This window comes from Molothrus ater, chromosome 9, assembly GCF_012460135.2.
Source record: "Molothrus ater isolate BHLD 08-10-18 breed brown headed cowbird chromosome 9, BPBGC_Mater_1.1, whole genome shotgun sequence".
Taxonomy (NCBI): domain Eukaryota; kingdom Metazoa; phylum Chordata; class Aves; order Passeriformes; family Icteridae; genus Molothrus; species Molothrus ater.
The window spans coordinates 14,749,357-14,771,023 of NC_050486.2; the positions used below are offsets into that span (position 1 = coordinate 14,749,357).

Below are 21,667 nucleotides of genomic sequence, written 5' to 3' on the forward strand. Positions count from 1 at the left end.
ATCCAGGAACTTGACAAATTGAAGTTCTCTATTGGGAGAGAGTTTTGAGTAGGAGGCTCAATGAGATCAGTAGTCTCCAAAGTGGAGTGTGGGAATAAAATATTGAATACAATTTTTAAAATTTCAAAATAATAAATAAACAGGGTTGAAAATAAAACAGAAATTAAAATATTATAATGTAATGTAAAAAATAGACTAGTACAGTGAAATATTTATAATGTGTATATAATTTATAAATTAATAAATATACATGTCTTGGGGTCTATGCTTAAAATATTTAAATTATGGGGTACATGGTAAAAAGGGTTTGGAGACTTCTCAACTAGATTGTCTGAAGGGGGCCCCTTCCACCCAGCATTTCTGTAATACACATTGTGTTTTGGTAATAATTCCATAAAACAATGTTTTGTTTGTCCCATATTTATTTCCCATACCTGTATATAATCAACAAGAATGTAAAAACTACACATTCTGGTTTCTATCAGAAAATTTTTCAACACTAATAGTATCTTGTATCAATCAGAAAATCTATCAAACTGGAGCCAGTTTGCCATAATTTCTTCCTGAGAAGAACTAGAACTATGTGGCAAACATGTTTGCACCCTTAGCTAAATGTTATGTTAACATAAAATACATTAAACACATCTGGACCTTAAAATACATGCAAGTAGATAAGATTTACTGATGAAATGAAAGAGTTCATGGAAGTTTTTTTGTGATTACAAGTATTGTTACACACCCCCTCCCTTAGACAGTACCACTTCTAGAGAGATCTTTTTGTCACAGCCCAGATTTTGTACAGGTGTGTCACAGTAAAGTGATTCTTTGTAATACCAGATATAAACAACAGATGAAACTGTAATCAAATGAACAACTCCATTCTACTGTTCAGCAGAACAGAATACATGGTATAAACAAGCAGTGAAAAGAAATAAACCTTGTGACACTTCAGGTATTAGTGAACAAGCTTTTAATACAAAGCATTTTAGAGAAGATCTTTAAAGTGGTCTTAATATTTAAGATCCTAACTAGTACAAAACTATGCTGGGTTTAGTAGTTTGAAGTTCTATATAAACCACTGCTTTCAATCAAGATATTCTTCGAAAGATGCCATAATATCTCTCTGCAGATTCACATCAATTATCCAAGCTGTCTGCAAGAAAGCAAACAAGTGTCTTTTCAGAGCAGTCAGACATTAATGGATACTATGCAGGTCAAATACTTAATGATTTAAGAGAAAACTGTAAAGCATCTTCTCAAAAATGAATGTGTCTTCTCTGTTATGACAAGTTTGAGTGTGTGTGTTGTTGAAGCGCTCAGAAAAGAGCTGAAGGATGAAAGCTTCAGTTGAACTTACCTGAATCCAGCATGGTCTCACACTGGTACTTACATTCCACTGTACAACACTATGAATTTTTAAAAAATGTTCAATCTAAAAAAGGTAGCAATTAGAAAACGCTAATTACTGTCACCAGTAAAACCAGTTAGTTTTAAAAAGGCTCAGGCGTGGTATTTCACACCAGAACAGTAGGACTAGCACTTTTGTGACATGTAACACATTAAGGAGGATGGACAGCTTGCAACACTCAGGGTTTGAAATTATTTAGAGGGCAGGGACTCCTCCTCAGATTTTTTTACCACACAATTATTCTAAACTTATGGGAGTACTAGGACCAAGCAGATAGTTTTTCATATCATGCCACTTGAAGACGTACTTTGAGTTTCCTATTGCATTTTCTGCACTAACTCTTCAGGTAGTAACACTTCAATCAATCAGATCATTTGAAATAAGGATCTGATGTAATATTTGTTTATTCTATAGTAAAGTTGAAAAATAAAACAGTTTAGCAAGAGTCAGAAACTTACTGCTTCCTTCCTCCTGCGTTCTTGTTCCATTTTTCTAGCCAAGTTACGGTCTTGATCAAGAATACGTTGTTGAGCTTCGGGCAGTTTACTCTTAGGTATTTCTTTTTCAAGCTCACAGTCTGTCACTGCCATGGCATCCAATCCTGTGCTTTCAGGGCCCCTTTAAAGACAGGAGACGAAATCAGTACAGGATAAAAGTTCTTTCAATAACCTGATAGAATTCTGCAAATAATTTAAATCAGACCCTAGCACTTAAAGGGTCTCTTTCACATTGTTTCAAAGTGATTTCCCTTCACAAGAGTTATGTGCACACAATTTTGGGCTGTAGTAGGTTCATGCTTCCAGTGTCCCATTTCTAATCTGCATGCATTTGGGATTTATAGATATACTACACAAAATTTACATATGCTTGCTTTGAAATTCTTTATTTTCTGCTGCTTTCTTGGCCTGTGATGGTTTTTTCCTACCTTCTTCCTATTCAGTTAGTTATTTGAGGTAGATTTCACTAATTTCTGAATGAGGAGTATACTCTTAAGTCTCTCAAATGCTCTGATTATTAAAATAAAACAATCCAGCCAATTGACTTATTCTAATACAACCAGCAACGGGCAAGTGCAGGAGAATTTAGGAACCAGCTCAGATTTATCTTTCACAGGGTAAAACAGGCAAGGGGAAAAAACCAGACTACTGGAGAGGGGAATATTACAGTTTCCAAAAGGTGGCAAACAAACTCCAGGATATTACTGCAATGCAGTAATTAGTAGGCAGTCATTTATCCCACTCAGCATGGCCACAGACCTCAGGGCACTGCCTGAAACAGGAGCTGCAAACAGCCAGGGAAGCAGAAGCTTATGGAAGGTGCTTTTCTACAGCAATGGAAAGAATTCTGCTGTATGAAGTGGTGCACACTGGAACCCCTTTATAGCTATGTTAACAACATGCTCTCAAAGACTAATCTTTCCTGTGTCCCCTTAGGAGAGCACTAAGTTGAGGACATTCCTGGCTACAGGTGTAGGAAAATAGGACAAATGTGAACTCTGGTCATAAGTGCTCCAGGGCACCAAAACCTCTCACCTTAGTACCCAAACAAAATCCAAACTCCCTTCCATCCAAAAAACCCCCAAAAAACCAACAAAAACAACAACAAAAAAAATCCAGAAGCAAACTAACAGCAACAACAAAGGAGGAAGTTCCTGGGATGTTTCTCTGACTGCTGAAATAGTACTGATTTGAAGAGAAAAGGCTGCTCTGTGCATTTTGGATGTGCAGTTTTGCTTAGCATGGTACAGTTCCCCAGTTTCATCTGACATGTGGCAATTACCTAACCCAAACTCCTCGTCCCTGAATATCTAAGCCCTCCAGTATCATACAGGCAAAAACCAGAATAATACTTACACAGAAGTAGTTACAAATCTTTTGTTTTCTTGTGGAAGATTTTGCAGCTCCCTCTCAGCATGCCCAAGAGACCTTTTTGACTCCTGCACTTGCCCACTCCTCTTTAGTACTGCGTCCCTGAACTGATTGAAGCTCTCAGCAGATGCTTTTATTGGAGCTGGAAGCTTCATCGTTTTACACAGGCTTACCCAGGAATCTACAGTCTTCAGTTCTGTATCCTGAAGTTATCAGAAAAAGGAAAACATAGAAGAGGAAAAAAAAAAAAAACCTCTTCAACTACTTTACCTGCTTAGTTCTTATCTTAGCACAATGTTGACTAGGCCTGCTGGAAATATCTACACCAAAATATCTTTCCTTTAGCAGGATATTAGTGCATATGCAGCAATCTGAGCAGATTTCAATGTGCTTTCTCATCAACTTTGAGAGTCTTTGGTAATATACCAACAAACGTTAGCCTTTGTAGCTATTCTGACTATTTAAGTCTACCTCTCCACTTCTGCATTTCAGAAAACATGAATTCACAGGGCTGAGTTCATACAAGGTCCATTGACAAGGTTTTAATACAGAGGTCCATCTAATTTCTATACACAATCCTTACGCGACAATAATTTGATATTAGGTTTGTGGGTTTTGCTTGTTCCCCTGTGGCATTTTCTTCATAGCATAAATCAGAATAAAACCAGCATTTTTAAGAAATCCTCCTTCTAGTAGAAGCATGTGCTTATGAAGGAAATACATATTTTTGGAATTGAATTCAACATGTTAGTTAATAATTTTCTGAAACCTAAGTGCCTAAAGAAAAATCCTAGAAACATTTTAGTTCCACAGATGATATAGAAAATTTTTAGGTCCAGAGGTTGACATGATCTAGTATTAGTAATTTTGAATTAATGTTTTCAATTAGCTGATTACAAGAGAAGAATTTAGTAGATAAGAAAATCCCTCTGTCCTTCCAATTAAGATAACTTACTGTATGCCAGGAGAGATTTTGCTCAACTGTCATAAATATCTTCAGTCATTAAAAGTGCTTTGACTTATTTCAGAACAGGTTTTCCAATAGTACCAAGACTATATTCCACACTACTCTTATTTTTTTACTGGATCAGTAAGGGAAAGCACACTAATAACTTGGATATCAGAACTAGATCAAGGAACACTAGTTTCTTGTTTAAATATTAAAACTAGATGAAACAAGCCATATTTTGGTAAGGCAACATGGGCATATTGAATATATATTTGTGTGCATGTGTGCATGTATCTTACATGCTTTGCCTTCTGCAATGAAGAGAGTCATTTGTTTGGTTTTAACACTAAAAATGAGATAAATCTGTACAGATTATACCAATGACAAAGGCCTATTGTATACTAAATATTCTATTTGTAAAAGAACAGATTTTTAGAGAAGATCTAGGTCAGGGAGTTATTCAAGCTAGTAACTACATTCAGCCTCTTCTCAAACAGAACTTGAGCATCACTTACCTTTCTTGGAAGGAGTTCAGACATTGGCTGTGGTATGTTTTTATCATTAGATTTATCATTGGGTGTACAATAACCTGATGGAAGAATGAAAAGAGACTTTTTGATCATGTTGATTTTATAGACTATTCTTTCTCAAATTTAAATGATAAATCTTTAGTCTTTCAAGGAATTGACTTATAAAGCTTACAGTGCAGTTTATTACTTAGTTCAGAATGACAGAAGTTCTCCCAAACATTTTCTAAGCTTAAGTTGACCTGGACCACTTCTCTCCACTTTTGGGCAGGAAAAGGTATAGCTAGCTCGACTATAGATGAGAAATTAACTCCGGGTTAATTCTAGGAGAGGTCCCAGCAGAACGCTTTAAAGGTTTGGTCAGGAAGGCTCAGCACAACACTTTGCCACTTGGTCACTTCCTCCCCTTCCCACCCAGCCCTCTTTCCTTTTGATTCCAGCTTTAGGATTACCTGATTGACCATGCAAACTCATTTCACCTATAGCTCTCAGCCCCATTTACTTTTTTTTAAAAGCATATAGGTCAGCCATCAAGGGCTTGTCCTCACATTTCCAGTAGCCTACAGATATACAAATACTTCATGCTGTTACTTCTTTATTATTTGAGGGAGAAAAAAACCCCAAACACTATTTTCAAACCAGAGATTACAATGCATTTTATCTCATTCAGCAGCAATCCTCTAGTGTCGTTTGAGATGTTTCATTATTTAAGTAAATGCTTAATAAAAAAACTTAGGTAACACTTTTTTAGATTATGCAAATAAATGCCGGATTCAAAGTATCAAACCCTCAGCCAGTTTGTCATTAAAGGGGTTTTCAGAAAAACCTCAGAGCCACAAAACTTTGTCAGCAAAAATCTTAGCTGAGGCCATGTACCAATTCCAGCTGCTGCAAGTCTAAGCAAAAGGGGGCAGTAGATGTATGGCTTGGTGTGTCAAGACCCTAAAATTAATAGAAATTCATGAAGAATCAAATCTCCATTTTCAGAATTGCTTTAATAAACTGCAACTGTTTAGCATTATTCTTTGCCAAAACTAAGAATTCATCAGTGAACAGGCTCTGCTTTTTCATTTCATCAAGTTTTCAGAAGCTTCTTCCCTCCTTCTCTAGGTGTTCTAGAGGGAAAAGAGGAAAGGAGAAATAAAACCAATCGTGTCTGGCAATACTGGACACACAGAGCATGGATGTTCAGTCAATTCTTTAGTTGGAAATATGTATGAAGTATAGAATGCAGCTTTCAGAGGGCCAGTGTTCTTGTAATAATTGCAAGTTTATTCCATAGTGAAAGTCTCTTTGACAGTGATTTGCTGTCAGATCCTTGACACCAAGAGCCAAGGATAATAACTCAAAATACACACAAAGTGCTCTGGGAAAAGAGGTCCATGAAACTCCAGCAGAAGACATTTCAGAAGCCAGTGAAGTTCAACAGATTGAATCATCAATTTTCAGAATTCATGGTTTACTGGTTTATGTATCCTTAGTGCCACATTCTGAAAGCTAAATTCTTAAATCAAAAAGTAATTTTCTTTATATATTTTAGCACAGAACAAGAACCAAACATTTTAATTCAGTTTAATTTCACTTTTTTTTTTGTTTTTAAGCAGCAAATAAAAAAAGGAAGAGCAAGGGAAAACTGCATACCCAACCATTATCCTGCAAACTGAATAATATACAAGGTATTCACAGCTTGATATTTCTTTAAACTAGTTTCTTGTGCATTTTTAACTTTGCAACCCTGATAATGGCTACACAGTTTTTATTATGACATTACATACTTTGTTCTTGACTTATAGATATTAAATCAGCAGTTCTCACGCTGGTCTTGTTTTGCAGTTTATTTGATTTGTCTAGATGTCTTGTTTGCTCAGCTTGTTTACTCCAGTCAGCACTGTCAACTTGAAAAATGGTGTTGGACACCTAGAAGAGGAGAAGCTAGACTTGAAAATACGTCCTTTATATTACTTGTGTTTAGCATATGAGGATTCTTATTATACAGCATCAGGATTAAAGGTTTAGAAGCTTAGAGCAGTAAATTCTTGCAGCTCTAGCTTCTGTAAACACCAAGGAAGAAATAGATTTCACTCATATTATGGTAAACAAAGCAAGTTCATAAATCAAGACTTCAGATTTAGAATATGCACAGCTCAGCAATCCCAAGTGATGGGAGTGGGTAGAGCATGAGAAACTGATACAAGATCTTTAACCCTTAACATGGTACAGCAGAATAAAGTTGTCATAAAGGCAGTTGCTGCACTCTTGCTTGTAGCTCAGGGTAAAGGGTGACTGTGATCTTGGGTATTTTTGGTATTTTTACTCTATGCAAGATTACTCTGTGTAGTAATCCCTTGAACTAAGAACAGTGCTGCACAAAACTGAGTCAATTTGCATTACCTGCTACCTTGGACAGTGGACACCAATAGGAAGGGGTGAGCTACTTTTCATCCTTACTTGCAGGACATTCCTGTGCTCATAGATTCAAGAGGCAGTTTCTATCCATTGTCAAAAATAAAGCTATTACAGCCTGATTAAAGCAACTAAATTTCCAGCCATGTTCAGAAGGATTATTAATCATCATAGCATGGAAGTGATCATGCTGCAGTAACATCAATAACTTCCTTTGCTCCACAGAGGCCCTTCTAACCAGGATACTCTCCAAGAACATATTAAGACAGAACTCAACAGTCATAATATTTTACAACCTCATCCAGACCCTGAAAGCCCCAGTTTCCATACCATTCCCAGTTTTCATACCTTTAGGCAAAGGTATGAAAAGCAACATGCTTTCCCAGTAGAGCCTCAGTATTGCTCAGTTTGTGAAATTGATATTTCTACAAAACCAAAACACACATTATAATCTGCCTCTTTTGTAAAGATTTTGGTTTACAGGGTGGACTTTTAACCTGTAAGTGTGCAAGGGTTACTTAAGTTCAAGCTATAGCCCTGAAAAGAAATAAAATAAGCTTTATAGTACACTATAAATGTGATCAGCCAAACTTTCCTTTACAGCAAAAAGGCAATGAAGTACTACCCTGTTAAAGGATAACAATCACTTTATTACTGGGGTTTTAGAAAACTTTTGTTGTAAACCTTAAATGACCTTCATGGCATCAAATTCAAGCCTGAAGTACTGTATTACATCTTATTTCAAGGCTAAGAACATGCTTTACAGATGCTGTTTGAAGTTAATTAATTGGAGAGAAGCACGTATTCACCTCTGGAAAAACATTTCTGGAGTGGATGACAGAAGACTGATTTGTCTTTGGAGTGCTCTGAGGAGTTTGCTGGTCTGGAGCATCACACAGTGCAGGTACAGCTGAGATTTTACCTGAGAAAGAAGTAGGGTATGATTTTTCCCCTGTCATGTAAAATGCAGTCCTACATCTCAAAATTAGGTCACTGTTTAGATCTGTGGAGTAAGTCAGTATTGAGATATGTATTCTAGCCACGTGATTTAAGAGAGTTATTTTTAATTAGTTTTTAATTGATTTCTCAGTTAATCAGCTACCAGTTCATGCTGTCTTCTACCAAAAATCTCAGTAGTGTCTAACATTATTAGACTTTTTCAAATGAGGGAGGGAAAATAGCTCCTCGGATCAAGTTCCTAAGCAACTTCATTATTCTGATGTGTCTAGACAACAACACTCAGTTCAGAGGACCTGTGGCACCAAGCCTTCCATTCAGCAAGGAGGCATTTCAGACATGAACTTGGGTAGAGGGCAGGGGTTGAAGCCTCTAATCCTGCCTCAAGGTGTTCAACACTTCCTGTAGCTCCAAGTTCATTAAGATACCCTTTTCCATCTCATTGGAAGGAAGCATGAACACCTCCTGTTTTTAATACTACTTTGCCCCACCATAAGTGTCCCAGTAATCTGAAACCCCTAGTCAATCCTCAGTGCTCCCATGCTTTAATTTACATCATGCTCTTTGGTAATCCATACCCTACAAGAACTTTTTCAGTTATCCATGTGCTAAAATTCCAAGATAAGCTTGTTTGGCAATACAGGCATCCTGACAACCCCTTTCCTCAGCAGTCAAATACAGGCATAAAGGTATTACCAGAGAGAGTCTGTGTGTTTTGTTCTGATGGATTAAGTGATCTACACTGAAGCATTTGCAGTGCATTGGGAGGTTGCTGCTGCAGTTCAGATGATCCATGAATTTGCAAGCTGCTAGTAAGAGAGGAGGGCTGTGCTTGCAGACCAGCATTGCAGGATGTCCTCTGTAAACAAAGTGGTATTCTCTATAAAGAGACTGCAGTAGTTAATACAGCCAAAATTTTTTAATAGTTATTTGATCCTCTTTTCCCACCACTGCTCATTTCCACTGTTTATCAGATTCAGTACCCCTTTATTGTGATACCAATCCATCATTTTCTAAGCATTTAGATGACAAAAAGCCACAAGGTAAAGTGCACTCACTGCCTTAGTCTGACAGATACAGAAAACCCCTGAGAACAAAATGTAATGTGAGGATTTCAAGTATGATGTTTGTTGCTACTCAGAAGGTCAGTAAGGGGCTGTTACAACTGACCAAGCTGAAGCTCATTTCCTGGATCCTATTTTCTCCAGTTTATTGCTGTCATTCTGTCACTGCAGAGGCTGAAGCTCTTAAGCAAAAAGAGAGTGTTGCATAATTCCTTCCCTGAATCTTTGCTTATGAAGATGCAGAAGGAGCAGCTGAATAATAAATTTGCAGCCTAGTTTTCTGTACTTTAAGGGAAAGTCAGTCTCTTGCAAGAAGAATGAAGGTTTGGCTGTGATTTTGCTTTGAAATTCAAGGTCTCTGTCTCTGGTAGCTTCAAGGGAAATTCTTAAAGGCAGCTAACCTTGACAAGAAATAACACCCACTGTATAATACAGAAATAGAGCGATTCAATCTAAGAGGCATTAAGAATTATTTCTAGATAAAACTGCTGTTGGTTCAAATAATACCATAACAATAAGCAACATTAAAGTATCCTGAAAATAAGTGTACAATGTATTTATTTTCAGGCATAGAGGTGAGGGTATTAATAGATTAAAAACATTACACTGTTTGTTAGGTCAATTCTATACTCAGAGACCCATTTGGAGACTATTTGCCCTTTTTGGGGGTGCGTGGGATACCTAGGGCATTCTGCCCTTCTTCATCAAACACATAATGACGACAATGATAATAAAACATAAAAACCTCCCAGTATATCTGTTCCTATACAGATGCATAAGTTATTTTTAAAAACAGCTCATGGGACATCTTCATAACAATCAGTTCTACAGAAAAAATAGCATTCAAGCCATATTTCCTGATGAAGCTGCATCATTTCTATTACCATTGTATGTTAAAAAATAACTTTAACAAAATTATTTGTATAGTTAATTTGTTATTTGTTTAGGGCAAAATCATTATATCCATTCCAGGCAGATTTACCTTAGATTTTCCCATAGAAGCTGGACAGTTCTGCCTGGCTCCAGTCTGTTTTGAACAGGTTTCTGTAACTGTGAATACAGTGAGGTGGGCAGAAAAAGGGGGATGGAAAAAAACCAAATCAGTCATTCACATATGTTTCATTATTCACACATAGAAGGTGTGACTTGCAGTTGTACCTAGAGTCAACCTCACAGTGAAAGGAACATTCTTATCTTGAATACTTTGACTTGAACTTGATGTGTTTAGAGAACTTCTCCCAGATATAAAAAGAGACCACAGATTGCTGCAGGATCAAGGTCTCCATTGCCATTGATTCACGGTGTTTGCTCCCTCCCACGCTGCAGAGGGCTGAGCATTCATCTCACCCTATACCTCATGTGGAGATCTACACTGCAGACCTCCAGTTTGGCAGATCTATTCTGTCCTAGAAAACCAAAAAGTTCTGTGTACAGAGAAACATCATTCAGTGTTCTCATGCTGTGATATCCTTTAAACAAACTTGAAACATTTTAAGCATCAGGGTGGATTTTGCCTCTACAGTTAATGCTGTAGGCACTTTTGTTGCTCAGGTCACCCTTCATGTGCAGACCAGAAGATGAAAATAAAGTGAATCACACTTTCAAAAAGGGATCAAAGCTACATGAGTAAGCTATAGCCCTAGAGTCAAGTGTCCAGGTTAGATACAAAGACCTTTTGCTAGCTTATTTTAGTCCCTATAGATTTTCACTGGTAAATTGAATGGATGTACTGGGGATTTGGTTGTCTTGTGTTCCATGGGATCACAGTATTAAGGCATCATTTCATTTCATAACATTGGAATTAAACCTTCAAAATGGAGTGAACCAAACCAAAGATTACTAAAATCCTTGGTAAGCATGTGGAACGGTCGATGCTAAGAGAGAAGATATTTTGCCTACACAAACACAAAAATAAACTTTCTAACCTGATTCAGAGTCACTGCTATCTGAGGAGCTAGAATCACTGCTAGAGCTGCTGCCAGAATCTGAGGAGCTGCTGCTGCTGTCACTGAGTCTGCTTGGCCCAGTACATGACTCAGCATTGTTTTCAACTGCAGGAGAAAAAGAAAGAATTCAGAACAACCTGCACTGGAGCATTCTTCCTATACAAGACTGTGATCAACCTTGTTGAGTCTATTCTCCCATACAAGAATTCATTTTATTTCGCTTCCTTCTCTACTGTCCATTTAGCAGTGGACTTGAAAACAAAGACTTCCCTCTAGAGAGAGAGGAGTGGGATTTACCAGCAGCATGCTACTTGAATGAATGAAATATCCAAGAAGAAGCTGTAATCACACAGTTTACAATTCTGAAGTAGATTAAAACAGTAGACTTAAGACACAATTCAAGCAATTTTCCCCCATAAACTTTCCTGTGGTCAAGAGCCTGTTTGTGTGCACGTTGCTGCTGCCAGACTTGCCTGCAGAGTTCTTTATCTACAGCCAACTCTTCCTTCCCTAGCCATATGCATTCCCAAAATTGCCATCTTTTGCCACCTCCCCACCATCTGACTATTTTGCATCTGCAGGGTTGATTTAACTCAGCTTATGATGATTTTGGAGTCAAACCTTTTTCAAAGTTTTTCTCTGTGGAAGCTTCAAAAATGAGAAGTTACAGGGATACCTGTTTCCCTGGACACAAGTCTAGATTTAGCTCTTGTAAAGAAGCCAGATACCAGTTGTAAAGATTTCCTAGGCAGCTTCTTTACTGTCCTCACAACATATAGTTTATAATTGATTTCAGCTCCTTAAGATTTTCTTTGTAGGATATTTTCAAGCCATTATGCATACCAGACAGGAAGACTTGACTGAGCTAATGCTGGGTACACATGTCCCTGTGTCTTCCAGAGCTGCTTCTATCATGTCAGCTGATTTTACAGAGGAGCTAAATAGATATCCAGTGGAGGGCAATAACAGCACTCACTATTTTAATGAGGAACAGCTTGACTTAGAATAGCAGCATCAGCTGCATTGATCCATTCTCAGCCCCTGATGAGAACCACCAGTAAGTGTACAGCTCAAGTACGCACTGAATTTCTGGCTTTGATCTTGAAATGCATTATTGCCTGAAAAACTGAATTTTTCTCCTAGGAAACTTGCTTAAGTCTAAGATAGCACAGCACACCTGTCCCTGATATACAGGTTTTGTTAGCATGACACTGCCATATAACAAGTGGTTATTCTTGTGTCTCTAAACCACAGAAAGTTAATTGCAATCAAATAGTTTGTGTGACCCTCCACACCCCACCATGTTTTCGTATATTAGCATAGGGGAATTGTTCAGTGCCCCTTAATTTGTGAAACTGTTACCATCTTTACTTGTAATAAAGTATTAGGTGCAGGAATAAGGAAACTGTTTTAGACAGGATAAATAACTGACCAAATTTGCTGCTGTGACTTCAGCTCAGTCAGCATAGAAAGAATCCTTAGACTATCAGTGGGAAACTTAAGACCCCACCTATTGTGAGGAGAAAAGCTCCAGATACCTAACAGGACTAAAGCCCAAGGGAAGAATTCCACTTTAAGCTATTTCCATTGCAAATGAATAAAAGTAAGAGCCACATTACTCTTGAAGCTCTCTCTCTTTGGGTTTAGTTGACCATTGACATCCAGTAGTCTCTTCTCTAACTCTTGTTTCCTCTCAAAATTAAGTTCTTCTTTTGACTTTGTTGGGTTTTTAGCTGCATGTGAAACAGAAGTTAACATGAAAGCAAACCAGGAAGCAAATCTAATGGGTTTTTAAAACATCATTTATGCTACATACCCTGCATTCTTGGTTTCTTCCTCAAACAGGTTGCTACATATCTCTCTAGTTCTCTGAGTGTTGAAGCATTTAAAGTTTCAAAGTCTATTTCTATCTCATCAGGGTTAGAGTTCCTCAGTGCAGGTTCTCTTGACTGTATTATATGGACTACTTTCCCAAGCTTATCTCCAGGGAGTTTATTTATGTCCAAACTCAACTGTCGTTTTTCATCATAATTCATAGGTTTGGCACCATCTTCATCTTCTGACTTATGTGTCAACAAGACCTGCTGCATGGTTTTCTTTGATTGACTGCAGGAAAAAAAGTGTACTGCAGTAACAGCAGTTTAAAATAATTTGACACCCACACAAGTTCCCCACACTTACATGTTTAAAGAGAGCTTTCTCTTAGATTTCTTCATGTATTTCAGATTTTTCTTCTTTTGAATCAAGCTTTTTATTTCAGCTTTTTCCTTGTTCTTTCTTTTCTCACTTTTAGCCTTCCCTTTTTTCTTTCCTGGTCTAGATAAGCATGCTTTGGTCAAAACCCACAACTGCTGGTGAAGAGCTTTAAGCTATCAAAACCAAAAAGAAAACAAGAAAACCCACAGAATGTTGATAATCTTGGGCAATGTAGGAGGAACAGTAAACTGGTCCTGAATATCACAGGAAATTAGTGGCAAGCTGAATGGATATTAATAGGATGTCTGCTTTCCAAATGATATTTATTCCCCAAACATTTTACCTATTGTATCTCAGTCACAGATTATGCATCTAGAAGACGCAGGACTGTTTATTTTATGCAAACATTTCTAACAGCATGTGCTTTTTAGCTTTCTGTCAGGAAAAAACACACCCCCCCACCTCCCCAGAAATGCTAAGAATTTCAGAGAAGACCTTAACACAACTTTGTTTAAACCTCAGGAATTAGAAGATGGTCAGATGATGAGATTAGAAATCACTGAAATACCTCGCTACTGTAAAGGCTGGCTTGTACACTTGTGTTCATCCTTGTGCCTACATTCATAAATTGATGATACTAATCTGACAAGGACTGAAAACTGTCCCTCATTTCACTAACAGAACAAATGCTAATTTTCCCCAGAGTTTATAGATACAGCAGCAACAGGTTAAAAATTATGTTCAAGCAGAAGTAACACCTATCCCACTCCTAATATGAAGCATGGCTTTGCTTCACTGCTTAGCTTGAGATACCTTCTTTTCTCTCTCATATTGAGCTTTTTGAAGAAGAAATTAACAATTTGCCTATGTATGGCTCAAAGGAGACTGAGGGTAGGAACAATGCTTTTTGACCATGTGAAAGAAATGACCCTGTTGGAAGAATATGCCACTAAGCTACATGTGGAGTGCCTGGAGGCTCTCATACCACAGGAACATGCTTTTATTTTTAAAGAAGTTTTGAGATTCCTCTGAAGAAGTGGTAGGCAAGAGTAGTAGAACCATTGCTCACTTTGTATTTGTTGAGGCGCTATTCACTTAACATTTGGCAGTGCTTCCAAATGGGACTAAAATTCTGTATTAAAAATACAAGTTAACAGAACCTTTTAAAAACTGATTTTTGTTGCTAAGTCTTGGAATAGATCATTGAAAGTGACATTACTAGAGAGATCTTAAGTCACAGACAATAAGTAATAATGCTTACTTGCTCCTGAAGCTTTTTGAGGTTCACTTTTCTCTCCTCTTCAGAATCTTCAGATGATTTTTCTTCTGAAGAGTTATTACTGCTTTCACTGGAATATGCTTCTGTCATTTCTCTCACAGGCTGTGGCAGATGATCACTCGCAACAGGTTCATCAGGAATTTTAGCAAAGTGCATTTCAAAAACATCCTGAAGAGTTAGGTTTGGGAACAGCATATTTTTCAGATTTCTGAAAGTGTTATGCAGCTACTATTTGCAGAACTACACAGCAACACAGTAGTTCAGTAATATCAGTAGATTCTACATCAGGCCATGAGATGAACTATTCTTTTTCAAGTCTGTCTTAAAAGATAACTCACCTGAAGTTTTCTTGCCATAGCAACTATTTCATGGTCTGAAGAATTACGTTTGTAGCAGTTCATGAACATTAATCTAACATCTGTAGCAAATTCTTGTATATCATTATATTCAAAGTTATCCATTTTCTTCTACAGGAAAAGAAAATTAAAAGCACACTTAGTATACAGTATCTCCATGAACTAGCAGAAAGAAAGGAGGAACAAGAATTTTAACATATATATTCAGGTTCAGCTTGTATCAAGACAGTAAATATTATAAAAAATGTTATGGAAATACCTGCATCTCATTTCAACATTGTCTCTTTAACAAAGAGATTTTTTTTTTCCTCTTTTAAACAGATTTAATTGTAATTGCTGAAAGACTTTGTAGTACTAGTTTCAGCACTTGATCAAGACAACAATGTTTGGGTGGTTTTATCTGGTTCTGAACTCAGCATCTGTTTTTGATTCTACACATGGTATTTACATGAAGCTTATTCCATAATAGCTGGAGTCAAACAAATGGACTAGACACTGGGAAATAACCTTTGTATTGTGCAAGTCAGTTTTCAAGATAATTCAGTAAGCTAAGCTATTAAAATTGAATATCTCCCAAAAAGTGGAGCTTAACTGGACTAAATATTTTACCCCCTACAAATACACTCAGCATCCACAGAGAGCTGTCCACATATCTCCATCTAGAATGGTTGCTTCCCACTAAAAAGGTGAAATGTGTTATGTAAACATCCAGTGTAGAAGTTCTAGGGCACTTCAAGAACATTGAGATTGAGGGAAAAGGAGGAGTTGACAGAATTTCATTTTGTTTTATAGGGCATTAACAACAGCACTGTGCGTACAGACAGATATTTAACATGTGGCATGCTTGGAAGAGCTTCATGGTGATCACAATTCCCTCACTACTTATAGTAGCTTTTTCAGACATTAGGGTAGATTAGCCACTGTGTGTCACAATGAGACTCACAAGACTCTCTTTAGTGACTTTGGCTAAGTTTGAGAAACAGAAATGCATCTGGTTTCTAGGCCTGTTGTGGTGTCTTTCATAGAAAAAGCAGCTTTCATGGTACATTTTCAGCTAACACATTTAAAACCTTGTAATTACACAAATAGCCTAATTTCCCCAGAAACATACTTACTTTAATGGTGCCCAGGTCTGTAGGACATGTGGCAATGGCTTGGTTCACCCCCGTGGAGAAAGATGCTGCATCTACAGGTTTTATGAAAGGCCATGCATATGCTGCATGTTTCTTTGAAAACATTTCTTTAAGTATTGCATTACAATGTTTTAGTTGTCCTGACAAGTGAATCTTTTTAACAATTCCAGGTGGCTGTTGAGAATCTGAAAAGGATCTCTTCAGAAATTTATTTGTTACCATACATTCATTTTCACCTCTACATGTTTTAACAGCTTTTCTCTCATTAAGCATTGCAGAAGATTGACCAATTGCTGTGACTATTGAAGTAGTAGGAGTTGTAGTGTCAGCCTTCCTTTTCACACCTTTTTTTGCCTAAGAAAAGAAAAAATATACAAGTGTCCAGAACAGGAAGAGAACGGTCAGTTTTAGAAAATTCTTTTGTGTGGGTAGCCCAAAACAAGAACTTGTACAGCTATTGAAGTCAGAGCAGAATTCAGCAAATCCACAAGCTTAGACTAAAAACCAACAAGGTCTTACAAGCCTAGCTCACCAAGCTCCATCTTAAATGTAAAGGAACGAAGTAGATGTACTGCAGGCCAGGCTGTGCTCAGATTTTAGCCATTTGTGAAGATTCCAGAAAGCTGGCAGGTTATGAAATTAGCTGCAAGTTGACAGTCACAGGAAGGTGGCAAACTACTGCGATTTAATTTAGGCCTGGTTGAGGGCCTTATGTAAATGGTTTATCTCTTTTTTTCTTTAAGTTGTGTAGTATTTGGTTTGGAAGCCATATAATGCATCTTTATCATCAGTAGTGTTCAGACTCCATGTGGGTGAAGTGTAAATATACACTATTGGGGAGACTGGCAAAAGTGCCTGTTCCTCATTGGAAGAGCACAACCAGAACTAAGTCAGTACAGGAATTTTTTCAGATGTTCACATACAACTCAGATTGAAGTAACAAGAATTTGCTTTGTGAGCTACAAACACCACCTCCCAGGCTAGTTACACAGTGTTTAAGCAAACATGCTAATTTTTGAAGAAACAAGTATTTGATTTACATAGAAAAGCATGAGAAATTATTAAATAGAACTTAGATCTTTATTTTAGTGGTTTAAAACCAATTATCCTCAAGGTGAAGCCCACAGAAGTATATATAGTAATACACTTCAAGAATGATCATCTTAGTTTCTTTTCTTTGAGAACAACATTTTAAAATCACATTTATAAGAAATTATGTGCCAAGCAATCATCCCAATTTCTGTTTAACTTCTAGAATTAGTACTGGCCCAGGTATTTAGCAGAGACATTGAAGATCTAATAGAGATCTCTTATTATCTCCTATGATAACAAAAGTTTCAAAAACATAGAGCAATAAGCATGGCTCCTATGCTTTCGCCATAAGTGCCTGAAGGAGCAATTTCAATATCTTTCATTCTGAAAGTTATTTGAGGAAACTTACTTTTGTTATAGGGACTGCAGCTGGCATTAAAGCAGTCAGCTGGGCTGCAGACAAAGGAGCCAGGGTAACCTGCTGTCGCTCTTGAGTCATCACTGGAGGCTGCTCACTTTCAGCTTGCTTCTCAGTTGTGCTTGCTTCATTTGAAATCCCAGGCTTGGGCTGCCATGTTTCTGGTTATTTTAATATAGGAAATTTTAGAAGTTAAGTCTTAAATGTTGCACTGAATTTCTTTCATGGTCAAATTGACCAGCTGTCCACATAACCACTAGCCTATACAGGAATGCCATAAATAAATGTAAACTAGAGTGTTAGTTACTTACAGCAACATTGGTATCCTCCTCTGCTCACACCATTAGTGCCTCAGCTAGAATATCCTGCCAAGTTACACCTTACTTGGCTTTAAGAAAGTGTGGGTTGACTTCAGACCAAAGATTAAAGAGGCATCATACTACATTCTGTATATTGTAAAAATGTTCTTGCCAGGGAAAGCAAGTTGTTTTCTACAAACACAAAGACCAAGCAGCAAAGAGTGCAGACTGCATCATGTAGGTTCATGTTTACTAAGCATAGTTAATACCTGCATGTATTGCTTAGCAGCATTACAGATCTCCACTGCTGAGATCTCAGAACAATTTAGACCAATGTTTTTCTCTGTTTGGTTTGGCTGATTAGATTATTCATGTCTTTTTCAGCTGTTACTCTGTTTACTTCCCACAGATGTTCACACCTATTAGTTTATATAACACAATGCTGAGCAGCATGACAGTCACTGAATTGGAAGTCAGTTCTTTTTCTAAAAAAAGGAACTTGAATTAAAAAAAATAATTCTAAAGCCTTATAGCAGTATTGTGATTTGTCTGATTGTTCTGGAAAGAGTAGAAAACACCCAAACTGTTTCAGGGCTGAGTTGTGACAAATAAGATACCCTGTTTCCAGTTCTGCTTGCTTAATATATTATAAATTCAGCATGCAATAAAGGCCTTACCTTCTGTCTTCTTTCCTTTTCTCTTTCCTTTCTTGAGACTCACTGGTCTCTCTTCTGGTGGCATATGGGCTATTTTCTGCATAAACACTTTTTCTAGTTCTTCGGCCATAAACACAATGTCATCACCTGGCTGCAAAATATGGTCAATACCATTCAGTAAAGGAGAGGCTGCAGTAAAGGGAGCTATCTCATAAAACTACCAGGCTAGACAGTCCTGCCCCAACAGATCAAAAAAAGCCGCTAGTACCAGAGAGGTCTTGAAATCATTGTCATCCCTGCTCCTGCAACTCACTTTAAAGCAAATTACTTCACTATTGAAATACTCTTTCTCTCACAGTCCCATTGAAAAATTCTCCTTTACCTCTGCACACTTCTACAGCAAAAACCCAAGGGGCCAGATGTGCAACTCCCTTATTAACCCTGTGTTCTGAAGAAGCTGTTGAAGCTCAAAGATACCAAGACACAGCCAACAAATATCCAAGAACAGGGAGATGATCATACTTCATTAGGTTGAACTTGTTGAAGGAACACAGCATGGCTCAGGGTTGCTAGCCTTGGACTTGTACAGCAGTGACATAGTGCTTGCTGTTCATGAGCTCTGCAGCTAAACCCCAGAGATTTTGGATGTGGAGTCCTTGTGCAGAAAAAGCTATACACTCAGTTGCTGGAACAGCAAGCAAGACTTCACTTATGTGTCCTCAGTCAATCCCAGATTAAAAAACATCACCAACACTTCAGAAAAAATAGTTTCAAAACAATAATGAAATGTCAACTAACTTACTGCATATTCTAATAACCATGTGCTTGTTTTAGACTTGTTTGTATAATTCAACAGAACCAGTTACTGGTAAGAGTTGGTGTTCCACATACCTTGTTGTACATGTAGCAGTTCCAGAACATAGTTTTAAAGTCCTCAATACATTCTGCAGCTTTTGTGTAGTAATTGTGTTCCAGTCGCTTTTTTATGGTGCCTAAATCCATAGGTTTTTTTATGATAGTGTAATAATCCTGTAGTATTGAAAGAATAAGTCACCAAACATATCTTAATATTAGGACAGGAAGATTTTTACACATTTAGTTATGAAAGCTAATTTGCAAGAGAGAATTGTGTCATATTAGAAGCAGTATTTAATTTAAAGGAAAACCTTCCCCTATAGTCATAGGTACCAAAAATGTAGGTGTTCAGGATATCTTCACCTTATATTTTGTCCTTGTTCTTCCATATAACATATATCATTCAAAGTCCCAAAGAATATTTATTTTAAGAGGCTCCAGAGCTCTATTGGTAGTAGGACTTATTAAAAGTATATGCACTCATTTGTTGTCTCAAAGCCATTTACACAAAGCAGCACTCCAGTTTATAGAACAGAGGAAAAAGAAGCCAAACTTCAACAAAGTCTCAGTCACTAACAAAAAGAAGCTGCCAAGTTTTCACAAATGCTGTCAAAATACTTTATCCCTGGCAGCATTTCTCTAGAAAGAAAACACTTTTCTTGTAGGCTTCGATTAATGACAGCAGTTCAATAGCAAAAATAGTCTTCCATAATCTGTTGCATTAGAAAAAAAAAATCTTTCTAACATTATTTGACATAATTTACATATTAATACTGCAGTTCCAAAATGGTTCTTACAGGCAGATTCAGTGCTGCTGCATCGACAGGCTGGTGAAACGGCCAGGAAAAGTTGTGTCTCCACAAGGCTCTCATGACCACCCTCTGTAAGTACTGAAGCTGGTTTGTTTGACATCCACTACTTTTGTTATTTATGTACTCTGGTGGAGGAGGGTTCATAATAATGGCACAGTGCTGGCTTTGAACAGACATCTTTAGGGAGTTTGTACATCCACTTGTTCAAAGATCATTACACATTTAACCTGAAGGGGACAAAACAGAAGCATTCAGTGAAGATATCTCGATTTAATGCTGCTTACCTGTTCACTTCTGTTTGAGGAACATCCATACTGTAACTACAGGCATGCCTTTGTGGTCTAAGCAAGACATTGGTTTTAAAATGCATATTTGGACATACCTAGAGTCTAGGGATGCATACTAGCTTTCTCCTAAAAAATCTGATAGCATGCTTCTCCTAATAGAAGGAAGTATTGCATGAGGGGTGAAAAAGGTAAGAATAAGATAGATAGCTATTGTAACCAGCACACTGCTAGAACAGTGCATATGGCCCACTCATACAACAGCTGTAGCATCCCAGCAGATACTGCTGATTACACATCTTATCTTTTCCTTCCTTTATTTCAGCATTCAAAGCATACCTCTTCTGAGCTCCTGAAGCCTACACCTTGGCTAGTAAGAGTGAATACTATTTGCACCACCACATAGCATTAACTAAGTGCTAATCCTTTCACCAAAAAATCTATCTTAGGAAAGATCCAGACACATACAGGATCTGCCTCTCCTATAACTGGCCAACATTTAAAGAAAAGTTCTGAGGCAGTTTTAAGTGCCTCACAACTCAGCCAAGTCCATCATACACTATTTTCAACTATTAGGATACACTATCATTTTTTTCCTGCTTTTTTCTGCCAAAAAACCCACACTAGATGATATCAAGTGCAAGCTGTTCACCTTCCCCATCCAAAGCTCTGAGGCTAGAAATGGAAGGCAGGAGCAAAAGAGTACAGTTTAAAATTTGCAAAAAAATCTTACAGCAACAAGCAGATAAATAAGAACGTATAACATCTAATCTCTTGAACATTTTGTAAATTAGTACAGTAGAGTCTAGAATAAAAGGCATCAAGAGTGCCAAGGAGACCAAGAGACTGAAGTTTTGTGTACATAATAGTGTCTTAGGCTTAGATGCTTAGCTTTTAAAACCTTAATTTATGCTGTGAAAGCTATCTTCCCTGCTTACAAGAGAAATAAGCCTGCACCTTCTAAAGACAGACACAAGTCTGTGTTTTCAGTCCCTCCTTTTTACTACCTCCCTCTCCATTTTCCCAATCACAGAAGACTTCTCTATCTTAAAATAAAACTTATGTTTGCAATACTGAAGCAAAAGTGTGATCAGATTCCAACAGGTAGTGTTTTGATATTTTTCAAACCACCCCTTCCCAGCCCCATGTGTCCTTGAGCTGCTGAATCAGGTCCCAAAGGCCAAGTAGTCTTAAAAAGAGAAGCCTTGAGTGTTTCCTTAAGACC

The 21,667-nt window shown here is 37.4% G+C and overlaps 1 protein-coding gene across 1 annotated transcript; it reads right to left on the reverse strand.

Annotated features, from left to right (window-relative positions):
* Positions 1-209: 209 nt before the first annotated feature.
* BRDT (bromodomain testis associated) lies at positions 210-20,335 on the reverse strand. Its single transcript, XM_036387862.2, has 19 exons — positions 20,144-20,335; positions 19,383-19,520; positions 18,513-18,642; positions 17,528-17,697; positions 16,069-16,440; positions 14,936-15,064; positions 14,580-14,765; positions 13,304-13,491; positions 12,939-13,228; positions 12,742-12,855; positions 11,102-11,227; positions 10,159-10,226; positions 8,809-8,971; positions 7,965-8,077; positions 6,528-6,669; positions 4,741-4,814; positions 3,262-3,479; positions 1,867-2,026; positions 210-1,153 (listed from the first exon to the last, which is right to left on the reverse strand). The coding sequence occupies exons 1-19, from the start codon at positions 20,333-20,335 to the stop codon at positions 1,085-1,087; spliced, it is 3,042 nt and encodes a 1,013-aa protein (XP_036243755.1). The 3' UTR covers positions 210-1,084.
* Between the last annotated feature and the right edge of the window lie 1,332 nt (positions 20,336-21,667).